Raw genomic sequence first — 22,966 nt, 5'->3', positions numbered from 1 at the left:
TTTGGAATAAGAGAGAAGGTGAGTGAGTATAGGAGCCAAGGCTATATATGGGAGTGGTGGGGTGTTAACAAAGTCAAGATGGCTCACTATGGAGTTGCAGCCACCATCATGATTTTTTTTTTACTCCTGTGGACATCCTTGGTGAGAGCTGCTTGTTTTACCATGTAGGGGGAGTTTATACAAGCATTTTTACTGGCACAGGGTAAAACATGTAGTCTCCAAAGCCAGTTTATTTCTATTGCAAGAAGTTAATACAGGATACAGCAACTTTGCACCCTGTAATAACTTTGTTGATTTGTTTTGTGCCTTACAGGGGAGGCATGCGTGCAAGTGGCCGAGAGCAGTCATCAAAATCATCTGTGAATCTGTCCTGCTGGCTAAACAGGAGCTTCTATGGTTTGCATTATAATATAGTCCTTTTACAAAACCACTCAATAATCAGTAGCAGCAGCTCTTCAAACTCTTCAATCAGGACACAGATTCTGCTGAATACTTTGGGGAGACAGACATTTCAATGCAATTTCCAACAAGGAGTGAAGTCATGGCTCATATGTGGAATTTATGTTGATGTTGGAAGTAAGAATTTTTTAAAAAACTTTTGTTAAGTTAACTGAATATGTAGTGTAAAAATGGGAAGGGAATTTATCTACTTTTTGAAACATAGTTTTTCTCAGTTACAAATGTATGATTTTATGTATTCAATGGGACATAACGAGATGGAGCCCTTAGGTGGGATAAATTAATTGGGGAAAATTAATGTTAGAATAATAGAAGGAATTGGGGAAAGCCAAGTTTTGCCTTTTGGTGAATGGGTGCTTTGTTCAAGCAGAAAACTTGGTGTAAATGATTGCATTTATGTTGGTCTTCTCACCAACTTGCCTTTCTTGGAAATGTGTCTTTTATTGCACTCGTCAAGTGTGTGATTGCTGACACTTCATATATTCCATATGTGGCTAGCTCTCCTCGTGTCATGGTGCTCAGTCATCTTCTTGAGCATCCAGATATGTCCATCAGGCAAAAGAGAATTATTGTATTTGACCAGGTTAGAGCCCTACAAGAATGCTTCAGTGTTATAATCACTCAAAAGCCTGAATACAGGAATAGGGTATTATCTCTTCCTCTGAGTTTTGTATAGCTCTTGTTCATCTCTCTCCTTTCTTGCATCCACCGCTCAGTATAATCCAGCTAGTCAGATACTTTTAAAGCATAGAAGTGAAAAGGTGAAAGGCTGTATCTTATTTTCTATTTGAAATCAATGACTCCCAGCAAGACTTTGCCTGAGCTGGTCATGTCCGTGTTCCCCAGCAGTTACCACCATTGCTTTGTTGCAGTGCCCAGAAATTCACTTCCTCTTGGCAGATCCATATAAGAAAACCACTGCAAAACTGAGCTATTTTTTGACAATATTATCTACTCCAAATTAAAGAGGGAAAAATAGGATGAATAGTAATATTATGTCTTACTTCCGTTGTGTAATACATTTATTTTTACTGTACACAGGGCAGGCTTTTCCTCAAACAGGTTTTGATGCAGGGATTTACACTGGAAGTTTTTAAATGCAAATATAAACTCTTACACAAGAGTTTGTACAAACAACCTAGATTCAAGCCAAAATAGTGATCTCTTCCTATCTCAGCTGCTGACCACTTTTCTTTTTTAAGTTGCTCCAGATCAGCCAAAAAATGTATCCTGTGCTCAGTATGGAAAGTATGGACGTACCATTTGTTCTTGGGACAGAGGACATTATACTTATCTGTATACTACCTATACATTACAGTAAGTTCTGTCTCCCTTATAGCTAAGTTTACATCGGTCCAATTCTGCCTTATCACTTACTCTTCGTTTCCATTTTCCTATGTACCACCTGGGATGGAAAGAGTGGAATTTGAGCTAGCTTTGATCAAAATATTGGCCTTGGTTGTCAAAATTTAGGGCATAAATATCTTGGCATCAATCTTTTCTCTGCAAGCCTTTTTTTAAAGGACTTGATCCCATTATTAGGGCAACTCAAAATATTGTACAGCCTGAGGCAAAGGAGAAGATGGCATATTCCATCCATGGTTAATTGAACCTTACTTAACTCTGCAGAAGGAATAACGTCCTTCACCTTAATAGATAGTTCTAAGGATCAAGTTAGGTCAGTTGTCCTTCAATAAAGCAGATCCCCAGGAGCTACCACTGTTGCTTCCTCTTTAACATCTGCTATCTGTGGCTGTCTCTTACAATGGCTTGGAACTTTAAACTGGTGAGTAGAAGGAAAGTTCAGGGGAAAAAGTTCCCTATGTCCTCTTCCCTTCTCTAACCACCTGTTCCCAACGAAAGACTTTCTTGATGGTTGGCAGGAACTAAATTGTGTCCAATTTTAGACAGGCATCATGGCTTGTGATAACACACTTCTCCTTATTGGCCCTTTCATTGAATATCTCAGAGGCTGTTATCATAGACTCAGGTTACATTACATGAACACTGTTGCTTCATAGATGCACAAGATCCCTGGGATGGAGAACATGTGAAAGAGCTTTGATATAATAAAAATGCCAATTCTGTCTTGTAATGCTGCTTGAGGTACCTGATTCATAATACAGATCCAAAAGAACAATGAAAAAGAGATTTTGCCACCATCCGGATTTTGAATCTGCCTTCTTCCGAGTTATACAAAAAAAATAAATTCAAATGCAATGCAATTACAAAGACTAAATTAATCATGCATATCGATATAGTTTTACCACTTAAATCCAAGCTCTCCAGACTATGACTGCCCAATAGATGGGTAAGGGGGCAGAATTTAACAAGCCAGGTATGGTGCCAGTATATTGATTGGCCTCTTCAGGATCCTAACCCTTCTGTTCTGTGCACCTGCCCACCCACTCACCCCAATTTTGGGGGGGACCTCTCCAACACCCAGAGAACATTCTATATCCAATGAGCATTCTTAGTCCTTCAGAGTTAACTCTAGGTGTAAAATAAAAGGAATGATATGTCTCATTTCCCTATAGCTCAAATAATGAAACAATATCACATCACTGGCATTCCCCCACTCATTCTCCGTAACAATAAGTCTTCAATAAAGCAATTAAGCAGTTAATCTTTCCATCAAATAGATTTCTGGGAAAGGAGGGAGGGAATTTCTCTTTAGTCTGCTTTGCTAATATTCTATCTTGAATTAAAAATACAGGCAATCTGAGTGATTTTAAGATCCATCTCAGAATGCTAAACTACAGTGTTTGGATGGGACACCATCAGGAAATATCTGAAGGCTAGAATGTAAATATGCATATTTTTTAAAAAACCAGAAGATGGCAATGGTGAACCACTTCTACTGTACATAGTAACCAAGAACATTACCTGAGTGAGACCATTAAGTCATCTGGAATCAGTCTCATCGTGAAGGAGCCATTACCTTTAACTTTAGCAAAACTATAAAAGGATATTTTGTAACAGAATCTTGCTTCTTTGCTCACTTTTCTTGGGAACTTTCAATTTTTCAACCCAAAAATCTATGATTCTAGAATTGTTGAAAACCATATGTCATAGGATCCCGAAACACAGTGCTGGTACAACAGCATTTGTTCCATGCAAGCTAAGTAAGATCAATGTTTTTTTCACCAGCAAAGGCAAAGTAACATGGCTAGCCTTTTTTTCCCCTGTTGAGCTCCTGATTTTATATGAGGAATCTGTAAGGAAGAGGAGGGAGAAGGAGGAAGAGGAGGAAAGAAGGAAGAGGAGGAAGAAAACATTGAAATTTCCTGATCATCTCTTATTCAGTTACTGACTAGGGCTAATTCTGCTTAGGTTTTTGAAATCAGCCCAGATCAGCTAAAAGCTGCTTCCTAGCTACGCAATCATATTTCCCCTTGCAATACTAATATATAATTATATATCGAAAGCATGATATATGTAATGCAAATTTCAAAAGGTTATGCAGGATTTTCATTTTTCATTTTGTCATCTTTCTGAGTTTATGATTCTATACTTGGGATTTGGCAATTAGCTTCAGAGCAGACATTGGAGTTTTGAGTGACCACTGGGAAGATTAAACTGAATATTAGGGTAAGTAAAATTAACTGAATGAGAGTAACTGAAACATTAGAGTAAGCAATTAAACTGGATATTATAATAAAAAGTACTGGGTTCAAGCTATCTGCAAAAAAATAAGTCCTTACTAATGAACTGAAAATTTAGGTGGTAATATATGTCTCTGTCATACAATGTTATATAGGTGTAAATTAATCTAGGTAAGGATTCTTTAGGAAAGAAAGAAAGAAAGAAAGAAAGAAAGAAAGAAAGAAAGAAAGAAAGAAAGAAAGAAAGAAAGTCATACTGTTCATCCCAGTTTTTCTTTCTGTTGCAGGCTAACAAATGAAATCCCCGATGGAACAGTTTTGGAAGAAAAAATTAGCACTACAAATTACTCAGTAGATCTCAGGAAAAAGCTGGACTTTGAAACTATTTATACAGTTGTGGTCAAAGCCACAAATAAACTAGGGAGCAATTCTTCTGAACCAATGCAGTTCACATTAATAGACATTGGTAATTATAAGGAATTCTGATATATTATTGGAACAGAATATTGGCTTGAGTAATGACTCAATTTTTAATCAGTCAGTCAGTTCAATTAAATCAAATGACTCTTGTATTGAAGATTTTTGGCTTCCTTTGCTAAATAGTATTACACAACCCTTGACAAATCAGCTTTGGAGGGTGGCCATTATGATAGTCGTTAAACCAACTTCTTTTCAAATTTTCAAATTTCTGATGTAGAAATGCATGCAAGTGCTCCATACAGAATACAGACTCACGGAGGTGTATTGTGATGTAGTGGCTAAATTGTTGGACTGCAACCAGAGAAGACCAGAGTTCAACTCCCCACTTGATCATAGAGCTTTCTGTATGACATTGATTTATTCTTTATTTCAGCCCAACCTATCTCACACAGTGATGGTTATGAGAATAAGATTAGGGGAAATCCTTCATGTATCTTATTTAGAGTTGCTAGGGTGGGATAAAACTAATAAAAGTCAAGTTTATGTTAGTGATGTTTAAACAATAGGGGGAAAAAATTAAAGCTGTGTGCTTTCCACTCAGTCTGTTTTTGGAATTTTTAGACTTAGCCTTCCAAATGCATTCCCCTTAAAGACAATATCAGGAGTATACAATTTATTTGAAGAGCTGTAAAGTTGTAACACAGGGATGATTGGAACAAGGAAATATACAACACTCATATAAAGCAATGGGAATATGTGCCCCTTCCATGATTATAATCATGGAAGGGGCACATATTCCCATTGCTTTATATGATTGTTATATATTTCCTTGTTCCAATCATCCCTATGTTACAACTTTACAACTCTTCAAATAAGTGATAGCTGAATATAATTTTCAGGGTGACAAGTAAGAGGTTGCTATTGTCCTCATTTCCCACTTATGGTCTTCTCAAAAGTATATAACATACCATTGCATGTAGCAAGGTATTGGACTAGATAGTTCTCCAGTCTAATTTTGAGGACTCTTACAGTGTTGTTATAGTAGCTCAGAATTTTATTTCCAAAAATAATGCTGTGTTTTTGTTTATGTTGATGCATCACTGATCATCACAACACAGTGAAGCCTCACCCTCCTGCGGATCTCTCAGTAAACTGTGATGCGTTTGCTCCCCAAAATTGCACCATTTTATGGCAAGATCAACAAGAAACCCAATGCTTTAGATTGAGATACCAACCAATCCACAGTAATTCCTGGATTACGGTAGGAATGTTAATATGAAATGAAATGAAATGAAATGAAATGAAATGAAATGAAATGAAATGAAATGAAGTGTCTTTATTACAGTCTTTGGCCAGCATTACAAATAAGAAAAAGAAGGTAGGAATATTTTATTTTTATGATTATATTAGTAATCCATTATTTTATATATGTACATTACTAATGTGATGCCTTAGTCATATTCAGACATAATTTCAATGTTTTCGGCCCTGTAGTAAGCATCCAATAGAAAGGAAATCAACAGCATGTTATATGGATTTAAACCCTTTGGCAATATATATCCTGATGTTATAGGAGTATATCGCTGATTTTCTGCTGATGTTTTCCATCTAAATCATGTCCCTGGAGGCAAAGTTATGGCAGCATATTGAGTCAGCCTTTTGCTCTTACTCACCCAGGTAGTGTAAATGCTACATCTTTAATATTGTAATCAGCTCATCTTTAGTTCAGGATGTGTAATCTGACATTAACTTAACCCATACCTCCAAATGCATACCTAGTAACCAACATCAGTACCATGCTCTCTATCTGCTCCTCAGATATCTCTGAACATTTGTTTATCATTTGGTGGATGCAAACACAAGATACATTTCTGCATTGTCCCATCAGTGAGGTGCTAATGGACCTAGTAATGTTCATTAGTGTCAGACACACTTTAATACAGCCACACACTTCTGTACAGAGGAGAAACAAGATGGAGATTTGTGTATACAAAGTTATGATGCATTGGTCCCAACGCATAATTAGGAACATAACTTGAATGCTTGTGCCAGGTCTGGCATTTAGTTTGGAAGGCCATGTGTTTCTCTTGCAGGGGACAACTGGGGCGTCTTATAGCATATACAGGATGGTTACAGGGTTCTGTTGAGCATAAATAGAGATTTTCTGTCTCTTAAAGAAATTGCAATTAACAAAGAAAAGCAGCACTTATTAAGTTTGTCTATGTGTTTCATCCTTTCCATGCTAGCTTGAAAATCTAAATGCTAGAAGGTATGATCTTCATGACCTGAAGCCCAGGATGAAATATGAGTTCCAGGTTTCCTGCAGGCTCCTTCCAGATAGAGGTTTATGGAGTGACTGGAGCCTAGCATTTCAAACAGAAGCAGGTGATAAAACAACTCAATAACACCACATGTCTAACGTTTGCTTTGCTATTTATATAAAAACCAATTATGGATAACTAATTCATGCCAGGCTATAATCTCATAGGAATTTAGGGAGAAATGAAAAAATTATTCATATGTGCCGAAAAACCAAGGTGGGGGGAGTCCAAAGCACCTCCTCTAAATCATTTTTTCAAGTGTCCACAGCCCTTCTGTGATCCCTTGTATTACATTTTACTTCGTTACAAATGGAACTCAATAAGAGGCACAAGGTTTGGCCACCGTTTATTAGCAGAGCACCAGAGTGTTCATCTTCAGATCTTTCCTGCCATCTTCATGACAGAATAACCAGCTGCCTGAAACTCTGGCTGATGAAAAAGGTGTAAATGCCCTCTCTCCTGGAAAGCAGGACTGGAGAGATTTCAGTCTGAAAGGGGATTTCACACATTCACAGAGAATTAAGCAATCTATGGCTACTAAGCTTGATGGCTGCATAATGCTATCCAGATCACAGGTACTATTTTACTGAATATCAGCTGCTGAAAAACTGCATTTGGGAACCATTCAAGAGAGAGTGTTGCGGCTTTTATATTCTTGTGAACTTCCCACAGGTGCATGAGTGGTCACTGCAGAAAATTGGGTGCAGAACCAGAAAATAGAGATACTCTAATCTATTCTGCATCACTAACACATTTAAAAGTTGTGCAACATCCCATAGGCACTCTCACAAGATAGTTACCACAACACACTTGTTTATTCACAAAATGGTGGGGATTGATAATAGTAAAAGCTTCATCAGACCTGAAACTGAATACACTTAAGACCGTGGAGATGATTGTGGACTTTAGGAAGAATCCTTCTCCTATTCCTCCCCTTACTATACTTAACAGTCTAGTATCAGTGGTAGAGTCCTTCAGGTTCCTGGGCTCTATACTTTCCCAAGACCTGAAATGGATGTATAACATTACAGCCATTATTAAAAAGGCACAGCAAAGGATGTTTTTCCTGCGGCAACTTAGGAAGTTTAAATTATCCCAGGAGCTCTTGGTGCAGTTTTACAGGGGAATCATTGAGTCTGTTATCTGCTCCTCTATAACTGTCTGGTTTGGTTCTGCAACCAAACAGGACAGACTCAGACTCCAGCGAATAGTTAAGTCTGCAGAAAGGATCATTGCAATCCATCTGCCTTCTGTAGAAGAACTATATACTGTGAGGGTCAAAAGGAGGGCAGAGAGGATATCTGCAGACTCTTCTCATCCTGGGTACAATCTGTTCCAACTTCTTCCTTCAGGATGGCGCCATAGAGCTCCTTATGTTAAAACATCCAGACATCAGAATAGTTTTTTCCCTCGTGCCATTGCTTTGCTGAATACCATGTGATCTTTTTTGCTCTTATCCAAACGCACCGTTGATTTTGCTGTTATCACTGAAGATAAATTCCTTGAGTATGTTTTATACTTGGCCATTAAAAGTATTGGTATTGGTATTGGTATTTTAGATGGCAAATAGGGAAGCTGCTTTGCTCCAAGCCTCTTCAATTGTTTGTAGATGTTTTCTATCCCTTAAAGTTAATATTAAATCTTTGTTTATTGGCAGACAGACACATTTCCAGCCAATCCCTGGCAGTCACCCATGCCTCTGGGATCTATTGGGCCTCAGTGATATATTTGGAAATGACAATAATGCTTCAGTTGGAACTTTGCTAATTTTTTAATTAGAATTTTTTTTTAACCATGTGGCTTATGGTTTAGCTGGAATGGCACCCAGGAGATGGGCCTTCAGGGTCTCATCCAGCATAGCTGCTCTTAATATAGAAGCAGCGGTGACCAATTATCCCTCGCTGCAGGTGGCATGCCAAACGTAATTATCTGGAAAACAAATAAAAATTACAAAATAGGTTTGGTGGCAGGATATGTTGATATTTCCCACCCTTCTTTCCCCTTTCAAAGACTCCTTCATCCGTGATGAAGACCCATTGACATGATACTTGGAAGAATTTGGCCTATGTATGGTCTGAGTTTTGGTAACTTTTAGGAAATTGCCTAGCTGATAAGAGGCTAAAGCATTACATCTTTTGTTAGAATGAGCAAATCCTTGATTTCCAAGTCTTCATAGCGTTCTTATATTTGTTTCCAACAACCTGCCCAACATTTGACAAAGTCACTCCCAAGTTGATATAAATATTACATTCTAAATCTTTTTTTCTCTTGGTCCCCAGTGCCATTCGAACCCACTGATGTCTGGTATTTAAAGAAGGAGATCTCTTCCAAAATGCAGAACATTACTCTTTTCTGGAAGGTAAACATTTCTGTATAAATCTCATTTTATCCTGATTAAAAAAGGAGATGGGGAAAAGGAAGCACCTGCAATTCATAATATAATTGTGAAAGAATGCAGCCATCACTACTGCAACTTCACTGTTTTTAGTACAAAGGTGAAGCCTTGATAGATGGGGTCAAAAAGCGCATTCTTCATCTCTGCCAGAAAGTTACAGAAGACCACCCTTCTTGAACTTAGGCCCCCAATGGCCAGCCAGAGAGAAAATCAAACAGAGAAAGGTACAATGTCGATGGTTACCCTGTGAGCTTCATGACAAAGGGAATTTTTGAACCCAATGTCTTTTCAGTTCTAGTCCAGTTGTCCTGGATTGGGGCATGGCAGAACACAGTGAACTAACATGCAAAAATGTCTTATTCATTTACAGTCAATGAATGCATCAGAAACAATAAGCAAAAACTGTCATTACCAAGTGGTATTTCAGATCCTCAACCAGATGCCACCTAGAGCTGCAGAAATTTTTGTGACCACCAACACTGTTTTCTCACAAGTCTCCCTTAAGGCAGATTATAACATAACACTTAATTCTCAGAATTCACGGGGAGTATCCCCATCTGTCTATATCACCACAAAACTAGGAATTACAGGTATGGTAAGTTTTTTTTCTATAGAACTTGAACTCTTATTAAGATAACTGAATATTAGTTACTGGCCTCAGTTGTAGTAGGTTAAAAGCTCACAAAGAATTCCAGGAGCACATTTTGCTTTGATTAGTACTGAATAGGCTTAGATCCCAGATTCCTTCACCATCATTCACCTAATGTAGTAATAGCAACTAAATTTACAAGGGTTATTCAGTTTAATTTTCTTTTGCACAACTTACGAATGAAATTCTTGTAGCATGACTTCAGTTTAACCTAACCAATGTTACAGTGCACTGATTACTTACAGTTCCATTGCCAAGTTCCAAAACTTATTCTATCTAGAAATACTAACTTCTCTGTGAGCATTGTTTCCATTACTAAACTTGAATGTCTTCAGGACTGATGAAGTTGCACTCCAGCTGAGCTGATACAAGTACTTTTTTTTTATTCTTCCAGAACTGCCACTGCCTAACCATGTTTTAACTACATCAGTGGACAATGACAGCATCATTGTTAAATGGGAAGCACCTTTAGCACCATCATCTTTCATCAATGGATATGTAGTTGCATGGGTAGAGCTCCATCGACACTATCACATGAAAACCTTCCCAACATGGTTTAAAATTCCTTTTTCTAATTGTACAGTAATAAAAGGTAAGCTCGTTTCACAGGAGCACACATTGCTAATGAGTAAGTTTACACAAACAGTTACAAACAAGTGTTACTTTTCAAAATTCACACATTTAGCCACAGTGTAGCACCGCACTGTAACTCAGTATAACCTTCCCCAACCCAGTGTAGTAGACCATATGTTGGAATGGATTATAGGAATTCCACCTGGGCTTATAGTCCTAACCCTGGTTGGGGAAGGTTGGCTTTGCTCATCCTTCTGGTTTTCCCAGGTGACTCAGAATAATATCTTGGGTTGTAGCCATTGCAATCACTGAAAGCAAATTGTAACAGAAAGAAAAGAACTTGTGTATTTTACTTGTTCTAAGGAGCCAAGCTCACCCGAAGCAAACATTACTTGACACCTTATTGCTTTCAGTGTGATTTATGCAGTCATTTTGCTGACAGCTTTCTTTCCAAATCTGCAACGTGAACTGAGTCATTCCATACACCATAACAGACAACACACAATATAACTGAGGACTATCAACAACCTTTCTCTTCTAGATTCATGAAAATAATATTATGATAACTCCAGCTTAACACAGGCATGAAATGTTTTCAATTCTCATAACTTAAACTTTCTGTTCTGTAAAAATTTTTGTGCAATTCAATCCTTTGGCAGTGTCAGCTGGACATAAATATTTTGGAATAGAAAAAGAATTACCCAAATCTTTTGGTAGTGATTGTAGCACAGGATCATTGTGAGATAGTCATTCAGACCTAACTTACTGCTTATGTGGTTGCTATTTTTAAATAAAGTTTTTCTCTAATAGCCCTCATGGTTTTGGAGAAAGACCCTAAAAATATACAGAAATGTATATTAAAATCTATATTTCATTAATAATAATCTTCTGGATTTCATTAATAATCTTCTGGATAAGAGGGTGTTGTTTTTACTATGTCCTAAAGACTTTTCCTGAGGTTTTTCCTCTACAGATTGATAATCTTACAAGAATGTTTGTGGCATCTGATTTTTATCATCTTCTTTGGTTCTACAGACTTCAGAACAGGAGCTTTGTAATGAACTGAAAAACTATATTTTTATTTATAATGAGTCCAGAGAAGCAAGTTTACATGCACTTTTACCCTCCAAGTCCTAATCTTTCTTAAATTTATCTGAGAGCCAGAAAACCTACCCAAAACATGTGGGCTTTAGGATAGAGGACAAAGAAGCAATGAATGAAAAGTGAGTGAAGGCAGCCATTATGAGAGGGACTTTTCTTCGTCGCAGGTTGCATCTGGCTGATTTTTAGAGATCCTGCTTCAGTTCCTCACACAATAGCCCAAAGGCTGCCCCTTTTTAGGGAAGTCAGAGAAGCAATTAGGAAAAAGAAAAAGGAAGGATTTGTTAGCTTCCAGCAGCACCATTAAATATGGTTGTCTGAATCTAAAAGTATGACACTGTGTCCACAGCAACAATAAAATGATGATTTGCAAACATCAAGTTCAAAAAAATAAAACCACTCTCCTCCTGAATTGTGAAGCACTACAGTCAGGTGTGTCTGAAAGACCACTTTCTAATTTCTAGAGAACTTAAAGCCTAATGTATGCTACCACATCAGCGTGTTTGCGCTCTATCAGGACAGAGCTGGAAAAGCAGCTGTGACCACAGAAAATATATCAGCAAAAGGTAAGACTAACTGGTGGTTTGGTTTAAGATTTAAGATAATCTAAGTTCAGGTTTTTCACAAAGGTTTGTTTTGTAGCCCCATTAACAGGACCTCGCATTATGAATGTAACTGTGGGAGATGGGAGCATTTTGGTCTCCTGGAGAGAAGTCCCAGCACATCAGCAAATGGGGTGTATCACTAGTTACAAGATTTATTTGCAGAAACAGCTCTTCTCTGTACCCCCAGAAGTCCATGGTAGGTACCTTTTAAAAATTAACAACCTGACTCTTAAAGTGCAAAATGCATAGGGTACTAAAAAGGAGCGGGGGCAATTTTCAGTCAGAAATTACAGGTATCCCTCTGTGTCCAAAGAAATAGACATTGTCTCTCATCATTTATAGAGTGAGGTAGGCTGAAGGGAGGGCCTGTGCTCAAAAAGATCAGGCAGTGCTTGTGAATCATTTCAGTTTTCAGCCCAATCAAATTGCCCCAATCAAGCTTAAAATAAGTGTTAAAATAATAACACTTGGTGTCTATGACAGTGTTTCTCAACCTTGTCAACTTTAAGATGAGTGGACTTCAACTCCCAGAATTCCCTAGCCATCATGGCTGGCTGGGGAATTCTGGGAGTTGAAGTCCACACATCTTAAAGTTGCCAAGGTTGAAAAGCCCTGGTCTACGGTGAAGCCTCAGCTGGAAGCCTCTCTATGCAATATTTTGCCCTACTTGAAAAAAAAAAAGGTGTATTTTCAACAGAATCTCAAATTAGTAAGAGTGAATGCACATGAAGATACTTTCCCATCATGTATTAGCAGGAGCAGACAGACTTGTGCTGGCCGGAAAGTAGAAAGAGAACGCTATCTATTTACTTATGACTATAGAGGCAGAGGCAGGTTTTGGGAGATTAATTTTCTTTTATTTTCAGGTTGTATGAAGCCAATCCAACATCCTAGACATCTTTTCTTTGATTTCTTATTAAAACCGCAGAAAGTTGTAATTCTTTACTGGTGGTACAAAATCTGGGATCCTAGGAGGCATGAGAAAGGGGCTTCAGGCCCAGACACAGCCCTTATTTGCCCATTCCTGCTGGGGAGGAAAGGAAATATTTCTGTATCGCCAGAGTAAATACTGAATCCTACCTATTTTGCGAAGCTGGGTTTGTCGTACTGCAGTGGAAGTATCAAGAAAGAACAAGACTTCATTATCCTGGCAAACACATTCCCTCAATTTTCTACACAGCCTGAGCAAGAGAAACAGCATCCAGTTATTATTTTATGATGTTCTGTTTTTAATTGTAATTTAGTTTACTCCCATTATGAAATCACTTAGAAAGTAACTAAAACTGAGAACCAGGATATAAAGCTGAGGAACAACCAACAAGCTAGAATGGTCAACAAGGGGAAGAATGGAGAGAGTCATATGTCCTTGCTGAAGTTGCAGATTATTTCCTCTGTATCATTCGTCCTTAATCTTGTGCTTCCCAGATGTGTTGGATACAAATTGCCATGATGGAAGACATAGCCACCTGATGGATTTATCATTCCTATCAATATCTTGCTTTTCTATTCATAAGACAATCAAGGCAGATGGCAATATAAAATTTAAACCAGATCAAAACAGTTCAAAATATTATGAATATAACTTCTTCAAAGACCTGTCTGAAAAGATCTTCAGCACTTTGCTCCTTTCTTGGCTGCCAAGAGAGTGCAGCCCAAATGCATTTCTCTAGGAAGGGCACTCCATAGCTTCAAAGCAACCCAGGAGAAGGCCCTCTCTTGAGTATTTGGCAAATGGGCCGCTAAACATGGACATCTCTAATAGAATCTCTCTTGACAAGCTTAATACCCAGACAGGGTAGACAAAGATAGTTGATCTCTCAGATGGTTAGCCTCTAAAATATTAATGGCTTTAAAGCTTAAAATCACTACTTTGATGTGTGCTTAGAAAACCATGGGCGACCAACACAGGTCTTTTAATATGGGCATAACATGCTTTTGGTATCATGTAGCTTCAAATAGCCTAAGAAATGTGGTTGCGCATTGAGAAAAGTTGCCTGAGATCACAAAGGCAAAGATACAGTATGTACCTTGACCTGATAATAGTTTATACTATGTAACAGTCATTCTTTCACCTTTTTGTTTTTCCAATCAGAGATCTCTAAAACAGCCCAACAACCATTTTCTATAGAAAGCATAGAGGCTGGTGCTTCATATGTTATTTGGATGACTGCTTCCACAAATGCCGGAGAAAGCCCCAAAGGAAATGAAGAGCTGATCCACATAAAAAGTAATTATAATATCTCACCTCTAAAGCTTATATTTAGGGGGAAAAACATAAAATTGCTCTATAAACAGCTAATTTTCAGATTTTAGGTGAAAATTGGACACAGTGTCGTGTGGAAGATTTAACAAAATTCAAAACACATTATTGGAAACATTCAGAAATTAGCTCCTTATCCCCAGTGGCAGACTATAAATGTCCACAACCACGATGATGGAAAAATCACAAAACACACATCGTAGCATCATGATGCAAACTGTGCCATTCTACACTTGTGTCCTGACATCAGACACAAGTATATGTACATTATGAAGTTTATATCACAATGTGTGTTTCATCACCCTAGCTCCCTGATAGACACTTATGAATATAATTAGTTTTGCCCTCAGAAAACTCCTTTAATAGCTGAACAGTGGAACAAAATTCCTAAAATATTCTTGCATCTGATATGGCTAGCTCATAAGGATATATATATATAAAAAAAAAAAGATTTTATGGAGAAGGATTTGCAACCAGACTTCTTAAGGTACTCTTTTCTCTGACCAAAGCTCCACAGGGAAGATGTGAGATGAATCTAATAAAAATGTAAAATCCAGAAAAAGGGCAAGTGATGTAAAAGGAAGGGATTTACTTCACAAGGGAAAAAATACATGTAAAAGATCTGCCTCAAGGAAATTTACATAACAAAGGTCTGTAAGGTAGAATCATTTTTCAAAAAGGATCCTCAGGAAATATACAAGCTCTTCATCTCTCTGGCAAGTTGTGTACAAAAGGTTCATATGTTAAGAAAACTGTGAAAGAAAACAGTCATGTTTTCCCAGTGGATTTTTCAAAACACTCATTAAAATTAGAATCAAGTCCTGTCTTATCAAACACATATATTTAAAGGACTAAATTTATACCAATTTATAAACACTAGTTTTACCCAGCATGCTGGTTGGGGAATGGGAGTTGAAGTCTATACATTTCATAGTTGCCAAGTTTGAAAAACACTGATTTATACTGATCCACTCATCCTTAATAGCTGGGGCATTCTTGGGAATATAGTTTTCAGAACTCTGCCCAATCAATGCCTTTATATTACCCATTATGAGTAATGGCTAATTTTTTTTTTTACAAACAAATTCATGAAGGCATATCATTATCTGTCAAAATGTTAAATGAAACTGCCTGATTTTTAAATAATAGACTGCAGAAGTTATTAAATCAATCTTCTCCAACTGGAGGGTTGGGAGAGCTGTATAGGAAAGTATCCAGAATGGTTGTTTTAATATAGTGGTGTATGTGTGTTAAGAGTATTGCATCATGGATCTCATCCAAGAAAGTGTAAGAGACTAAATAAAGAAATGCTTTAAAAAAGAAAAAGAAATCAGATTTCTAAATGCCTGTTATATAAGTTGTTGTTTTTTAATGCAAGTATTTTTGTCATAACGTAGCAATTGGATTTACAGACGCCTCTGACTGGATTCCAGTTATAACCATTTCCATTATTACTGGGCTTTCAGTCTGCATCTGTTGTGTACCATTTGTTCGGCAAAAGTAAGTGATTATAATTTTTTTTTAAATGATTAGTGATTGTTAGATGTACAGTGGCAAAAAATTAGAATATCATAAAAAATGGCATTAAATAGAATAATTTATATGAGAAAGTACTTGCTTGGTTGTATGTAATAATATCCAGAATGAGATGGTGCAGTTAAGCAGGATACCTTTATTTAACTTTAAAAGTGTAATACCAACAGGGATGCTACTAATGGCTGCCTGTGGATCCCTAGAAACCTAAATTCCTCCACAGCAAACACAATCCGTATCTTGCCTTTCAGATCATTCCTTTCAACTTCACATCCATTTTTCATGGTTATTCTGCTCGGTGGTCCACCTTTAACTGCACTTTGCCTTCTTGTGTTCCAATGTGCCCATACATTTCATCTCCTTATCTTTAGATATGCACCTGAATCCACCAAGATAGCTTACCACTATTCGTCTTCAAGTAAAAGTTCCATAGATATAACGCTCCATATAATGTAGGAGGCAGGCTACAAAAAGAGTCACTTTTAAACATGGATGCTCCAATATTATCTTTCTAGCTGCTGGTTGCTTTTTTCCTTCCTTTATTGTAGCAGCCCCTCTATTCTCTGTGTGAGCCAGCACTGCTATTCCACTAGGAGTCCAAAAGCCAACCAGATAGGACCTTAGGGTTAGGGTTAGCGTTGAAGATATGTGGAGAAGGATGCCCATCAGATGTTTATATAAAGCTGCTACCTTCTAAATCTAACTTTGTGGAGGGGAAGAGGGAGAAAAGTGAATACAAGTGAATATTGTGGAACTTGTTCCCACTTTCACAAGACAGGAAAGTCAAATAGCAAATTCTTGGTAGTAATAATAATTGGCAGCTTTCTGCACCTTTATGATACATCCAAATCTGCTACCTTAAGTAGACCACATCAGACCTACTCAATTTATAATGCAGAAGTGCCAACTAACTTATAAACATATTGTACTTATGCCAGAAGAGTCTCATGGAGCTCTAATTTAATAATTCCTAGAGAGAGTTTTACACTCCACAACTGTGACATTATTAACACTTAAAGCTAAAGGTTGCATTGTTTTATTTTTTTTCCCACTAGGATTTTCTCCCTCTTTTCTGCTCTGTTATTTGGATGGTATCCAGATCCAGCCAACTCTTTATGGGCAAAAGAGTTTGCATCTACAATGGTAGGCCTACCTATTTGATACTCCAGCTCAGCTGATGGACTGTCTCAAGGGAAAAGTTCTTCCTTAAATTAGCAGAGAGATACTTAAAGACGAGAGGATATAAATAATTCAGCTTCAGTTTTCTAGGATTTCCTTCTACCAAAAGTAGATTTTCTCAGATGAAAAAAACGTGCCACAATTATTGATCATGTGACAGTCTCATATCATTCTCAAACATTGTGATGAAAAACCCCCATTTTATAAAAGAATTTACAAATTTCAAATCTTGCAGAGTAGTTACATAAAGCTGACTTTTATGCAAAAGAAGTTTGCTTTTAAAGAAAGAGAGATATGTTCAGGTATTGTACTATTATCGACTCACATTTTCCCTCAATTTCTTCATTAAGGATGAATCCAGTTTAAATTCTACAGAGTTTTTAAGCAACCCAGCCAGATCTGAAGACCCTCAAACTCTACAAATAAAGGAAGTCTTAATTAAAAGACCATACCTAGCTTTTATGGATATGCACAATTTCAAAAATACTGAGATAGAAGAACTATCTATGAGAACTATGAACTGTGATTCGTTGACTACCAACATAATAGATAATACTGGGAACCATCAGCTGCCATCTTTGTACAAGAAAGTTGTACCTGAAGATCCAAACCAAGATCAAGTATTTTCTGAGTACTTGGTTAATCCACTTGAGGATGCCACAGTAGATTACTTGCCAACCATCACACCTGCCATTATGGATCCTGAGGAGGACAACTCTGAATCTGAATTCAATTCATTACCTCTTTTTCCTATAACTTCTTTTCGAACAAGTTCAGTTCGTTTTGGTGGAAAACTTACTCTGGATGCTATAAGAATGGACTGCAATTCTTTCACAGAGAACCCTTTTCAGAGAAGAGATATATAGAATGTTGTGCAGCATTAAACACTTTTGGTGGGGATTGTAGTAGAGTTCAGGTCAAGAGACCAAGCCTCTTATTTAAGTTCATGCACAAAAGCTAAGTGCAATCAATGTACTTCCAAATAAATGTTTACAGTACCTGTTTAACCTATTTTTCAGTTAAAAATGAGTTAAGATTGATTCACAAGAACATAATACATCCAGAGAGAAAGAAACAAACATTGTAACCATTTACAAACAGCAGCAAAACCAAACATACTGTATCACAAACCTATCACTAACTAAAAGAGAAGTATAATGGTTATTTAAAAAGAAAAGATATGGCCTAACCAGTCCAGTCATACAACCAGTAAAATGATCTAACTCCAAGAACACATTTCAAAAGTTATTTTAAAAAAATGTTTAGATACAAAGCTCTTCATTTCAAAATCAGTCTGTGATTTCTAGAATGCATCACACTCTTTAACGGTCTTTTGTATATCCTATATAGCCAAAAAACATACTGGTAGAAAGAAATTCCTTTATCTTGTTTGTCTTTGCATTACAAGCATTTCTTGTTCCCATTTCAATGAATGGGATATAAAAACAGATCATAAATAGAGACCGGCAAGCTCAGAAGACTATAATTTATAAGAGCCATTCTTTTTTAAATACTGTTTGCAAATCTAGAACTACCTGAAGATGCATCTTCTAGATCAACTCCCACAATCTTTATCGCTTAGTTTGAAAGGACACAAAGTGAGGTTCCATCCATTTGCTAAAAAGCTAAGTATTACTCTGAAACTCCAAAGTATAAAATGGGAGAAGCCTCGTGTCCATTTCTTTTCTTCTCACTGTGCATAAAATGAATGCCGCCTTTTTTCCTTGAGATTTTGGGATTGCTATCATTCTGCCCCACTTCACCTAGGCCAAAACCAATTCTAAATAGTAAAATGCACCTTTAATTTGCAAATTTCAGTGTATAAACATTTATCCAGAAATTTGTTTTCAATGCAATGGAAAAACTGTAGGGTACTTGTAACTGGATCTTTGAATGACTTCCTAAATTATGAAATGGTTGCCAGCACAATAAGACATGAGAATGTTCCAGAATAAGATTTTTGGGCAGGAGTTCTCACTGTCCCAATACTTGCTTTTAAAACACTGAACATGTTGTCATTCTCTCTAGCAATATGATACCAAGATAACATAACATTTCCACTTGATGTGGGGCAGATAAGAAGCTCGTGTTGATTCATAGAACATACTTTTCTTCATACTTTTTTCTGCTTTCTTTAACAGTTACAGGAAAATAATCCAACCTTCTTTCTTTTTTTTTTTAATATTTTTTTATTTTTACAACAAACACAAAACATACATGGACAAACAAAACCATAAAAAGGCATAAAAAAAAGAGCATCTTCCATTTTATAGCGTGTGTCAACCAGTTACCAACTCGTTGGTGCCCCTTTCATAATCTTAAATTCTCATATCATCTATTCAAAATATACTTGTATACTTATCAATTAACAATTATTAATCATTCATAGCTAATCTATAAAATCATTTATTACAAGAAATTTTAACTTTCAATAGGATTAGTAATACATTTTCATCTATCGATTATATGTGTATATATATAATAATTAATATCAAATTTCTATTATAAAGTTTCCTAATCCATTACATTACTATATTTTCTCATCCAATCATTAATAAAAACAAGTTACTTATCTTCTTATTCTAATTTCAAATCTCAGTTTAACTCATCTCTGCACATTTCATAATTTTCAATAACTTCCTCCTGCATAAGTAATTTTTAATTTTTCCAATTCTTAAAAGTTACAGTTCTAACCAGTATCAGTTACAATATCAGTTACAGTTCTAACCGGGTTACAGTTCTAACCAGATTCTTCACTACATATTTCAACAAAAATATCTCTAGTTTAAAATCTATATGTTACTATATTCAACCATATGTAAATGTCTAATCTCTTAAAACATTTAGAATCAAATACAATTTTTAACTATATATCTCAGATTTATACTTTATTCCAGCGCTTGCATAATTTTGAGTTCACCCTTTTCATTCAATATCCCAAAATATCTAGCTGTTTATTCCTTTTTCTATATTATTGGATAAGAGAAAGCAATAATAAATGTCCTTTCAAACATTCTGCTTTTTGAAGCTTCTGTCAGTTCCATCATTGTTGTATTCCCCTCGTTTTTCTTTAAACATCTGAAGTAGTTTCTTTCAATATTGTTTTACTTCTTCTTTTTGTGCATTCTTTTAGTACGATTTTCCATTATAATCTTGTATAATCTTTTTCTCACCCTCAGTGCCAAGAACAGGTCTGTCCCTCTTCATTTATCAGTTGATTAACCCTTTTAATTCTCAATTTATAAGCCTCACAATAATTCTGTTTAATGTTTCTGATTTCTTGTACTATTTCTTCCTTTTCCATTGATCCCGTTTTATGTTTAATTAAGTCCATTTTAGCTTTAGTATCTTTTTTCTTTTCTTTTTTTGCGGGAATTTCTGCAGCTCTTCTTCCAGTTTTTTATAGTCATCCTCAATAGTTTAAAGATCTTTTTCTGCATTGTGTTTCTCGTATAGTTTATTATCTTGATAAACCTTCATTGAGTCAAAGGATTCTTTATCTTTGTTCTTGCCAAAAATAAAAAATAAAAAAAAAAACAAGAGGAGAAAAAAAAAAAAAGAAGAGGAGGGAAAAGACTAAGTCTCTTTTTAAAAAATCCAACTGAGGGGGGAATGGAGAGCAAAGCAGAGCTTCTAGCAGAAAGAAGAGCTACTGCCAGTAATCAGGGCTCTTGTGACTAGCTCAAACTTTCCATCTTGATATTTTCAAAATCGCTTTCAACTCCACTTTCTTGTTTATAGTTACGGATGGCACCTGTATAAACATGCACATCCCACTATCTTTTTAGAAAGCACAGGGTCCTTGAGCATGCGTCACAATAGAAGAAAAAGAGCACTATGTTGAGCCTCTAGATGGTAGTGTAACTTTCTTTCATTTACTTTCTCTTAACTCCACTTTCCCCATTTCAAAATCAAAAAGTATAAATTTCTTACAACAATAAAGAAATCTTAGTCAAAAAAAAGGCTTAAGATAAAGAGTTATTGAGTATTAAAAAGAAAAAGCCAATCCAGTTAAATATATTTTTTTTTAAGAAAAAAACATCTTGCCAATTCCACTAAAAAGGGAAAGTTGAAAAGAAAAAAAAATTTCCCCTTTTTTTATAAGGCTCGATCTCGCCGCTTAATCCACTTTTCTTCACTTTTAAAAATCTCTTTAAGTTACTTAAGGTGTTCTCTAAGAATAGTTAAATAGTAAGAGTCCATCTCACCCAGTTGACACCCTTCTCTTCCTTCTTCCTTTGGAGCTGCCCCGGCTTTCGCAGCCATTTTGGCTGGCTCTCCTCCGCCGGCTTCAAGAGCTTCTCCCCGGATCAATCTGGGACTTGCGGCGTCCCTGAGATCCGCGGGACGTGCCCTTTGCGATCGCCATCTCTACGGGACGGCTTAGGTCCATCGGGACCGTCCGGGGGAGGAGATATCGGCTGCCATCCTGGGAGCCCAGGATCGCCCGCCGTATCGCCGCGACGCCAGCTCCGCCCTCTCGAAAATAATCCAACCTTCAAGGTGGTCTCTATGATTCACTCAAGTGATGGTCTAACTCTTGTATCTGGAGGTGCAATGAGTTCTAGGAGAAGACCAAAGACAATGCTATGCCAGATACTGTCTGTCTTCTGTACTACAGGCCTGGTCTTCATTAATAAAAAAGGTTGTGACCACTTTGCAGCACAACAGATCACTTTAACAGAATATCCTGCAGAAGCGTATGCCATGAAACTACTGACTTTACTGAATGCCCTTCAGCTGGGAAGTAGAAGGGCTTATGTGCCAATTTCAAGTAGAAATTAGTTATGACTTGCTTTGAGGACCGTTGAGATGAAAACAGCTAGTACTTGGAGAAGCTTTGAAAGCACATAAAGAAATGAGAATCTCTGAGGAAACAGGGGACTACAGCCTAGATAAATGACAGGGATTATCTAACCTTGAGTGAGTGCATTATCCATGTCAATGAAGAGGCCACTTTCAGAAAGAAGATTGGCAGAATATGATCTCAGTGTTCTAGGGCAATGAACACAAATGCCAATGGTTTGAAAAGTTTCAAGATTAATTTAGTCAAGGCTAGAGACTGCAAGGAGTGGCATAAGATTCTGGTGGAAAATCATTAAATAGTCAAAAGGAAGACACATGGCACAGTACACCCCAGGGTCAAGCAAGAACAGAAAACCTAGGCCGCTTATATATGTTGAATATAGGCGGCTTCTGGGCAGCAGGTAAAACTTAAATCACTGCTTTTTACAAGCCACCTAACAAATTGTGAGTCTGAGTATTTCAGAGTCTGAATGATGCTCTTCTCCTAGTGCCTAGTAAGAAATTTGGATGGAAAAGACGACAAAAGTTCTTAGACTTGAAGGAGGAAGGAGACAAACCAGAACTGGCAAGGATAAGGATACAATGTAAGTCATCACATGTGTTCTTGGCTAAGTTTCTTGACAGTAGTGGGAATGGTGTGAACAGATTTATAAAAATGTTGTGTAAGACTGGAAAGGATCCCTCCTGGATCCACAGCTTATAGATCCTTGCTGCAGTATAATACAAAGACAATGCCTGAGATCTGCAAAAAGATCTGCCTTTGGCTAACTCCAAAAATAGAAGATACTGGAAGTAATTGCCGGGGGCAACTTTCATTCATGAGGCTATGAACCTGAGTGAGACAAGAGCATCTACTAGGTCATTGTCCTGATCAGCCAACTTACTGCCACTGGATGGATATTTCTGGATATGTACCAATTCACCAAACATATGTAAATCTGAAGAGGAGCAGATTTTGTTCCATCCTGCTTCTTCGAACATGAGATGTCCAGTATCACACATTAATTAGCAGCTTAATCAAAGACATAGGAATTGTAAAAGGAGTTCTATTTAGCAGGTT

At 36.9% G+C, this 22,966-nt stretch overlaps 1 protein-coding gene across 1 annotated transcript; it reads left to right on the top strand.

Annotated features, from left to right (window-relative positions):
- The first annotated feature begins 318 nt into the window (after nt 1-318).
- Nucleotides 319-17,984, top strand: IL12RB2 (interleukin 12 receptor subunit beta 2). The gene is given in 14 exon segments (XM_025171754.2): nt 319-576; nt 1,662-1,776; nt 4,352-4,530; nt 5,603-5,745; nt 6,731-6,869; nt 9,085-9,164; nt 9,571-9,790; nt 10,244-10,441; nt 11,988-12,089; nt 12,166-12,324; nt 14,221-14,355; nt 15,786-15,888; nt 16,977-17,064; nt 17,451-17,984. Coding segments are annotated over 14 exon segments (2,451 nt in total). The 5' UTR covers nt 319-320.
- The last annotated feature ends 4,982 nt before the right edge of the window (nt 17,985-22,966 follow it).

This window comes from Python bivittatus, unplaced genomic scaffold, assembly GCF_059951505.1.
Source record: "Python bivittatus isolate LINGU-HERP-01145 unplaced genomic scaffold, Pbiv_v1 ctg000700_np1212, whole genome shotgun sequence".
Classification (NCBI taxonomy): domain Eukaryota; kingdom Metazoa; phylum Chordata; class Lepidosauria; order Squamata; family Pythonidae; genus Python; species Python bivittatus.
This window is presented reverse-complemented; position numbering and strand designations above follow the sequence as displayed.